General features: G+C 37.9%; 1 protein-coding gene across 1 annotated transcript in view; it reads right to left on the bottom strand.

Annotated features, from left to right (window-relative positions):
* Positions 1-5,107: 5,107 nt before the first annotated feature.
* TNFRSF11A (TNF receptor superfamily member 11a) overlaps positions 5,108-9,308 on the bottom strand; it is a 40,224-nt gene continuing 36,023 nt past the window's right edge. The window contains 2 exon segments of the mRNA XM_007429877.4: positions 5,108-8,349; positions 8,352-8,738. Coding sequence (XP_007429939.2) covers positions 8,324-8,349; positions 8,352-8,738 — 413 coding nt within the window. The 3' untranslated portion in view covers positions 5,108-8,323.

Raw genomic sequence — 9,308 nt, 5'->3', positions numbered from 1 at the left:
GTCTAGTGAAGACAAACCCCTTCTGTTACATAGGAGCCCATCTGCAAAGTGACGGCATTAATGGGGAAGTGTGCATGAGGGTGAATGCAACATGGCTGTGGTGGAAGATTACTGGAGTGCTCTGTGATAGGTGCATGCCAATTTACTTAAAATCAAAAGTGTATAGAATGATGGTTCGCCCAGTAGCACTGTACGGCGCTGAGTTCTGGCCAACCATCAAAAGTGCTGACCTTCTACATGCCATGGAGATGTGCATTGGTCTGTTGGTCATTAGGCGTCTCCCTTCTTGACCATGTCAGCAATGATACAGTCCAGCAGCAGATGGGCATTGCACCAATAATAGAGAAAATGTGGGAAAAACACATACAGTAGTATGGCCAGATCCTATGAGCAGCACCTCATACTGTCACCTGTATTGCCAACCATTGACGGCAAACACCCGTGTGGAAGACAAAAGCAAAGGTGGCAGGGTACAATTGACGTGGACATGAAGATCACCCAGTTGGACTGGTGGCTGCATTGGATCATGTGAAATGGCATTTGTTGATCTGAAAAGTGGACCCTGCACTTGTGGAAATATTTTAGGAAGAAGAATAGCTGGCCAGCGATTACTTATTAGGAATTTGATTGTGAATGTACTGCAGTAAATAACCATACAACCTTTTTATTTTGCAGCCTACACTCCATTTAACAAAAGACTGAAACATGACATTTAACTTCTCCCACAAAAGCAGTACTATAACTGGCCTGTAACACATTCTTGCACTATAAACATGAGCAATAAAGCACGTGTAGCCTTTCAAACACCTACTTCTCCAGTAGTTATTGCACTAGGCATTTGTGTCCGGCACACAACAGAGAGATAAACATTACAGATATTGCTGTGGAGCAAACAATAGAGTTCAGTACACTGGAAATTTAAGGCGCTCTAATGTAGCTATAGACCCAGAGGCTTTACCCAAGTAGTAACCCTTTCCTGTTTCTTTCCATATTTTCTTAGTGAGATATGCCTGGATCCTCTGATGGCATGAAATGTTTATAATCAGTACAGCTGTCAAGGGAAATAATTGATAGTTTCTGTGACAAATCATCAGTATGATTGGGAGTGCAACCTCATAGAGCAGCATTTCTCAACTGGGGTTCTAGGGAACCCTAGGGTTCCACAAGAAGTCAGTAGGGGTTCTGCAAGAGATTGTCATTGAAAAAAATAAACTCTTTTAAAAGATTTTGTGCACTATGTAATACTATATTTTTTATGCAAGGGTTCCTGGAGACCTGAAGATTATTTCATGGGTTCCTCTGGGGTAAAAAAGTTGAGGAAGGCTGTCATAGAGATTCTAAAGAAAGGTGCAGCTTCTGGAACAAGCTGAAGATTGGAAAAAGATCCCAGGTAATATAAAAGTAGAGGGCAAAGCATTTTATAAAGAAACTTTATTTGAACTGATTTGTTAGTTATTTTGTATCTGTTCTGAAAGCAATATACTACAATATTGACTCAAAATTTAAAAAGGAGATTCTTATCTCTGTATTCTAATGCATTTTCAACTAATTCTTATGTAGTAGCTCTGCCTTAAATACTATACTTACTTTTTAAAAAAGATTAATAAAGCAACTGAGTTTTGTATTGTTACTTTAAGTGAGGTCTCATCATTTGTGGGATTTACTTTCATCAAGTCCCTAATGACGATGGATCTAAATATATTTCCAACATATAAGTCTAACCCTTTCGGAAGAGGGCAACTCCCTCAACATACAGTAGATTTAATTTAGAGTGAAGAATAATTTACCAATAATGACTGTGTCTTGTTTCGGACAGATTTTGTTTGCTAGCCTTCATTCAGCCAATTACCTTAGCTCAGCACCAATGTGAGAGACTCAGGCTCTCTTATTTGAAAAAGATAAATAGAGTTAACAGCCTTCTGATGCCACACATCAGACCTTGAATGATTCACTTAATGGCCTCATGTAGCTTAATTAATGAGGGGTAAGATGGAGCTCTCTTTCTCTGTAGGAACACTCAAGTGAAGAAGCTATGAAATTGAAGTGTAAATCACCAATGCCATCTTCTGAACTGTCATCCAGTTTTGTTATGTTCATTTTTGTGTGTGAAAAAGTAAATACACCCCACTGAAATGTCTGACTTTTTCAACAGAGATATTTGATTTGTTTTTCTACATGCAAAATTTGCATTTATGTTTATTTAAATTACACAATGGACTATAGAATGTAAATGTTGCATATTTGTTATATCCCCATTATCCATCAATATTGTTGAAATGAAGATCAAATATCTGTATGCTGAAAAAGTCAAAAATGTTTTTTTCAAATAACTTTATTAGATTTTAAGATAAGAATAAAAACTAACAAAAACTAATATTGAAGATAAAGAATAAGGAAAGAATGAAAAATAAAAAAGAACAGTCAAAAGTATAAAAAGAAAGTACAAAAAAGAAGTACTTTTCAACTTTCCTCACAAGGGATAAGTATCAATTTACATTAAACTCTTACTCTAAGTTTACAACATAACTTTCTTTTTTTCTATTATCCAATATTATTTCTAATCATTAAATCTATACATCATAATTTCATTTTTCTGTTTCACACAGAAAGTCCAAAAAAGGCTTCCAATTAGCATTAAAATTACTCAGTGTCTTTTCTCTAATCAAAGCCATCAGCTTTGCCATCTCAGCCAACTCCATCAACTTCACCATCCATTCTTTCATTGTAGGTAATGTCAAGTCTTTCCACCTTTGTGTATATAGAAGCCTCACTGCTGTTATCATGTATAGAAACATAGTTCCATTAAGTTTTTTCCAACTGAACTATCATCTAATTTTGAATGGAATTGACAGAACAATCCTCGCACCAGGAATGTTCCAAATCCAAGTAGCTGCTGCAGAAGGATATTATTGTCGATAGTACCAAAAGCTGATGAGAGGTCAAGAATCAACAGATTCAGCTATTTTTTAATCAACTTACTCATCTATTTTTTCTGACCAGGGGTGACCAATCATGCTTCACATTTCACCCCAGGCTTGTATGTTGATGAAAATGCTTGCCAAAAATTAGCCTCATCACAGATAGCCTAGATCTGATCTCCTATAACACCTTGTAGTTTCTTCTCCACATTTTTCATTGTTGGATAATTATGGACATCTTACAAGAACGACATATACTGAGGCTATAGGCACCATTGTATATGTGTGTGGATTGTTTAAAAAAGATCAAATCATTTCCCCACAAAGAACTGTAATTCTAGTTGATAAAAATTGAAGAAAACATTGTGATGCCTCTAAAATATGGCTGAGAGTTAGGACTGTGATTCATTGTGGATTGCAATTCTGAAAAGGCAAACATAAACTCAGGAGCAGTTCTTGACCAGGTTTGTTGGCATCTCTGAAGAACACCATGTCAGAAAACAGATTTCAGTTGTGATTTGTATTTCTGTTTAAATTCAGTCATGTTTATAAAATGTGCTTTTGGGCTTGCAGAAATTGCTCAGCAGGGATTTTGAGTGGTTTGTGTCTGACGTCCTCTAGACACAGCATGAAGGGCTGATGCAACATGCTACAAAACTGAGACGGAAAGCAAAGGAACAATTGTTCTTTCCTCAGGTTAATACAAAACATATTCAAGGTGACAAATGTATGTGACAAATATACTTACCAGTAAGTTTCCATTGTGAAGGCTATGTGCTGTACGTTGCATCTGAACAAATCCAAAGAAAATGCATTAAAATGAAAATCAGTCCATACATTGTAGATGCGCCTTGCAGCTTTTTAGAAACAGGTTGCAGTATTTCTTTCTGTACTTTTTTAAATAAAGTTTTTCTGAAAATAGTTGGCAATGTATAATAATGCTTAGAATATGGTAACGGGGAGGAAACCTGCATGCTTGAATTCTTAGGCTTCAATTCAGTAAAGTACAAACCAAAGAGAGGTAAAGTCCCTACTCAGTTTATTGAATTAATATAGTAGCACATTGAATGTATACATACACACAGCTTGGGAAAGTGAATGAATTGGGTGAATGGACAGAAGTCCATTCAGCCAGTTACAGAAAAGTTACTTGTCACTTTTTTTAATCTGTGTGCACAAACATATGAATAGCAAAATCTACCTATTAAAGGTGAGGGTGATGAGTTGGCTGTTGTCCTTCCAAAGAATCAAAAGATGCATAATTTAAATCTCAAGTAATGATAGAGTTGAAGACCTAGGTCTCTGGAGAAGGCTATAATGCTGGGAGAGGTGGAAGGAAAGAGAAGAGGACAATCAGCAGCAAGAAGCATGGACTCAGTTAGTGGCAATGGGCACACCATCAGAAGATCTGAAGGACGAAATTATGGACAAATTGTCATGGAGAAAATCCATCTATTTGGCTGCTAAGAGTTGACACCAACTTGATAGCACATAATCAATGATAGTTGGATGGTCTCTTCCAGTATAATTCTTGTACTGGTATATCTTCCTTTGCCAGGTAATCCTCAGATTACAATGGCAATGGGTTGGTGGTGCTGTGGGCGGGTGCTACAGAGTGCAGGTGGACCAGCGGGGGCTGGTCAGTGGAGGCCACAGGCAGGGGGTGTTGCGGGCAGGTGCATGCTATGGAGTGTGGGTGGGAAGGGGCGCTGCAGATGGGTGCACACTAGAGTGTGGGTGGGGGGTGCTATGGAATATGAGATCCAGGCTCCCCAGGAGAAAAGGTGGCGGAAGCTAATTACAGAAGCGACTTGCAACCTTCCCTGCTGGCTTCCCCATTGACTTTGCTTGTGGGAAGCCGGCAGGGAAGGTCGCAAATAGTGATCATGTGATTGCGGGATGCTGCAACTGTCATAAGTGCAAGCTGGTTGCCAAGCGCCCAAATCGTGATCACATGACTGCAGGGGTGCTGCGACAGCCAGAACTTTGAGGACCACTCATAAGTGCCACTCGTTCAGCACTATTGTAACTTTGAATGGTCACTGAAGAAGTGGTCGTAACCCGAGGACTACTTGTACACTGGTGTTAGAGAACAGCTTCAAAAACAGCAGGCTTAGTGGGTTCTGTAAAGAGATTTATCCCTCTAAAGCATCCTCTCTTTCCTTCCTTGGAGGAGGAAAAAAAATTGACCCTTGGAACAAAATTTTGGAATCAGACTCATATTCCTCATGCTTTTCTCCTGACTGAGGGTGACCAATTCTGTTTTACTATAAAATCAAGATTTACACACATGCACTCAAAACATTTTAAGAACATATACTCAGAATGGAATATGGTGAACAAACAAGTGAAAGAGATTCAGCTACAAATACGCATCTATTTTTTAATATTTATTTAGTGCACCAAAACACACGTCATCTTTGATACAAACCTAGCCTCAAATTTAGTGCAACATTAAATTCTGTAATATCCTTTTCTTTCTGAGGGCACTGAACAACTTTATCCTGACTTTTACTCCTCAAGTTCAAATGCATGTTTTATGTCAGTTATGAAGTTAATTTCTTCTGGAGTACATTTCTTGTAAGTTACCTATTCCTAATGTTCCACATAATCACTTCAGTATTATAATGCCAGTGTGACCTCAGTCTTTCTACCATTTGTTTCGCATGAGTGTGATTCGTAAAAATCCCTGGTAGCAACAAATAGAATCTGCTGTTGTCCATTATTCTCCAGTCAAAAATCCGTACAACGCATCTGTAGAAGATGAGCCCATGAAACAGCATATATTTGTCAAAGTTGTGAACAAAACAAGCATATATTTGGGAAAGTTACATAAAAGAGGAAATTTTCCTTTAAAAATGCATTGAGGAAATGTACATTAAATAAACATGCCCTAGAAATTTCACTAAATACACACATTGGGAAAATGTATGTTAAAGCCCACATATGTAACTAATTTTGAGTACAAAAACTTCATATGATAGGGAAAATAGCCGACAACAGATGGAAAGAGATTGTTGAGACTGGAAAGAAAATCCATTAAAAAAAAACCTCTGATGGATCAGAATAGTGTCCCAAAGATTAATGTAGAACACGAATGAACACTGCCCCAAAAGAGCAGTAATAGGAAGACCCTGAAGAACAGCTGGTTTTTGGAACAGATATTTCTAAGGTAGGTAGTCCAGCTGACCTAATATAAAGGCACATTCCAATGTTTCTCTCTGATAATTATGAAGACGTATTACATATTTTAGTTAGTACAACAAAAGCACTAACACTGTTTGTGTGTGTTCGCTTGAATGCTGCAGGATAGAGAGAGACAGGCGTTCCGCACTAATACGCTGCTTAATCGGGAACTCAGGAGTGCATAATACTGTAGTGGGAAAAAAAGGCCAGCAGAAGGCAGCATGATTAATCTTTGAGCATCTGGGCTTCTGACAGAGGATGCCATGCACTAGAAAGGGCTGTGCAGCCAGCCAGCAACTGTCAGCCTAACCCTGGCAGAAAATTCTTTCCTAACTGTGACTAACCTTGTGCTGAAGAAATTTCACATGCTGTATTCCAATGGGACAGTATATGCATCTTACATTCTTTGTGTATATTTAGCATCAAAACCATTATATTTATCATTTTATTCTGTATCGTGGAATAAATTCTTTGGTCTGTCCTCACACCAACACAATATACTTGTAGTACAGTAAATGACAGTACCCTCAAATCCATTTTAGAACTTACAAACTACGTACAAAACACATGCATAACTGTGTGTGAATCTGTGCCCTTTATTCAAGATGTCATTTATTTCCTTTGATTCTATATGCTCGGGAAAGAAGATGCAATCGTTCCACTCAAAATTAGAGAAGTAGCAGGATGACATTGTGCCTTATTTGCATGAGTCTATCCTGTTACTTATTTTTCTCACATCACTTCCATAGGGGTTAATACAGTAGATGAGAAAGGTGAAAGGTTGCAAATAAAGATGGGGGAGAATGGGGAAGCTGAACTCTTGACTCTTTGGTACACCATCCATTAAACTTGGTGGAGTAATTACTAGCCACAAACAAGTTTTGGAAATATTGAGACAATACAGAGTTTGTCAATGTTAAAGAGACAGCTGGCAAAATATCACTAGTAAGATTTTTTTTACAAAATCAGAATTTTAGCAAATAAAACTATTATAAATATTCATTAAGAAACCCACTTCCTCAGTTCATAAAATAATTACTGTAGTTTTAGACATTTTAAAATATATACTGTATACAGCATGTCAATAATGTCAAGAGATGCCCTCAAGGCCTTGGAATCTTAGTATGCCAGTATCAATACAGAACAATACAATGAATTCAGTCTCAATACAATCCAAAGGCAGCTTGTCTCAGATATGGATTAATGTCATTTGATGATATTAAATGCACTAGTCATCTTTCTGTGCATACTGTACTGGAAGTTGCTCTGCCAGACCATGACTGGGAATAACGTTAATGCTTGATCACTGTAAGTTATTTACCTAAAATACACAAGCCCATCTGTCCTGCCTGTCTTGAGAAAAAGTGCTTATTAGCAGTCAGTCTTCTTTCACACCATTAATGAGAATGTGTGTGGGGGGGGGTGGGGGTTGTAGGTACACACAAAGGGTAAGTTGTACTGTTTTAATTTGGAATCATAGGCTTTGTAGCAATTGAAAACTGAGTAATGGGGCTGTTCTATAAGCACAACTCACTATTTACTCATCCAGTGGCAAACTCAGGAAAAAGTGCAACACAGCCCAGCAGGAGTGTAGGGTGACATGAAGCTACCCTTACTCAGACCCAGAGCAATTTCAGTGTCCTTTTAAAAAATTTAAGCTCATGGATAAACACTTAAACAATGTACAGTATATGAACTATTAAAAAAAAAAAAGGCAGAAATCCTATCTGAAGCATGAGGACAGACAAAATTAACATCTGTTTCACTGGACTGTCATCTATTTTTTCTACAGCAAAAGTAAGGGCGCTGTGCTACTGTTACCATTGTACATAAACAGAAGCCACCATTCTAAAAACACAAAGCCTGTGGACAAAAGTCTTAAGCAGCATGTGTCAATTCCATAGGAACATCATCCTTGGCATCTGGAAGAACGGCAATGACACAACGCATCTCATCTCTGAATTCCGAAGCATTACCCTTTTCTTGGAAAACCAGAATATTCCACATAGCAATAAAAGTATTCAACAGTCTCCTCTACGTTTTTATAGTGGAGCAAAGAACCCACTTGTAAACCATCAGTCACAGCAGTCTGACATCTCAGCAACCAACAAAAGATTTCTTTTGCTTAATTAGTGCTATCCGCATGCTGTTTTCCAGATCATGTTCAGTGAATGGTAGTGTTCTTTCAACTGAATACCAGTAACCAGCATTAGTCTGCATCAATGTCCCATCTTCCTTAAGAATATCCTGCCTTTCCTTCCTCTTGAATAGGCTGTGAGGCCTCATGAGAGAGGTGCTTCTTCTTCTGGCTTTCGTAATTCTCTTCTTGACTAATAGGTCCAAAAGTCCTCTTATATCCCCCCAGAGTGCTTTGAGGCTCTCCAGGATCCATGCCATGATATGTATTGATCTCAGCACATTTTTCTTTATACTGGTGAGCATTGCCTGCAAATGTCTCACAGCGGTTTAGGTTTTCCTCTTGCACTGGGTTCCCCAGGCTGTCGTCACTTGCTCCAGGAGACATTGACCCCTCTTGGGAGTTCTGACTAACATAGACAAAAATAATTTCACCTTTAAAATTCATGACTTGTCCACTTGAAATGAATGTAGAGTTCCCATTTCCCGTCACATTTCCTAAAAAGGGTCAGAGCAGAGGGAAAGAGGTACATACACAATTAATAGATTACAACATGTCTGCACTTTGAGAGCTTAAACATCACAGTAAGAGGATCACAACCAGTCAATATTCCAAGGAAGGATGTAGTTTGTGCAAAAGTAAAAACTGGAGATAAAACATAAAACTGGAGATAAAATATTGTCTTTATAAATCTTGCGTGCATTTCTGGAAATTTTCATGTTCAGATTACTCTAGTAGATTAATGGGAATAGCCTTCATAAGTGCCAAAATGAGATATTTTCAACTTATACCCAAACAAGCAAGCACTTCTGCTATAGGTAAATGGGTATAATGCTTCTGTAACACTACTGAAACACCTAATCAAAATTAGGATATTGGCAATATATTGTAGCTTTGCATGTTCTGCCAGTTAGCATTATTTTGGCACCAAGTTTGCATAAATCACACTTAAGTCATAATATGCTTAATTTAGTTTTAATTCAGCATGCTGTGTGAACCCAGCAAGTAAATTATAGTTTATGGTTTGGTTTGTTGTATGAATTAAGCCAATTGTGGTTTAACTAATT

Source organism: Python bivittatus, unplaced genomic scaffold (assembly GCF_059951505.1).
Source record: "Python bivittatus isolate LINGU-HERP-01145 unplaced genomic scaffold, Pbiv_v1 ctg000840_np1212, whole genome shotgun sequence".
Classification (NCBI taxonomy): domain Eukaryota; kingdom Metazoa; phylum Chordata; class Lepidosauria; order Squamata; family Pythonidae; genus Python; species Python bivittatus.
Note: the sequence above shows the minus strand (reverse complement) of the source record. Positions and strands in the feature narration are given on the sequence as shown.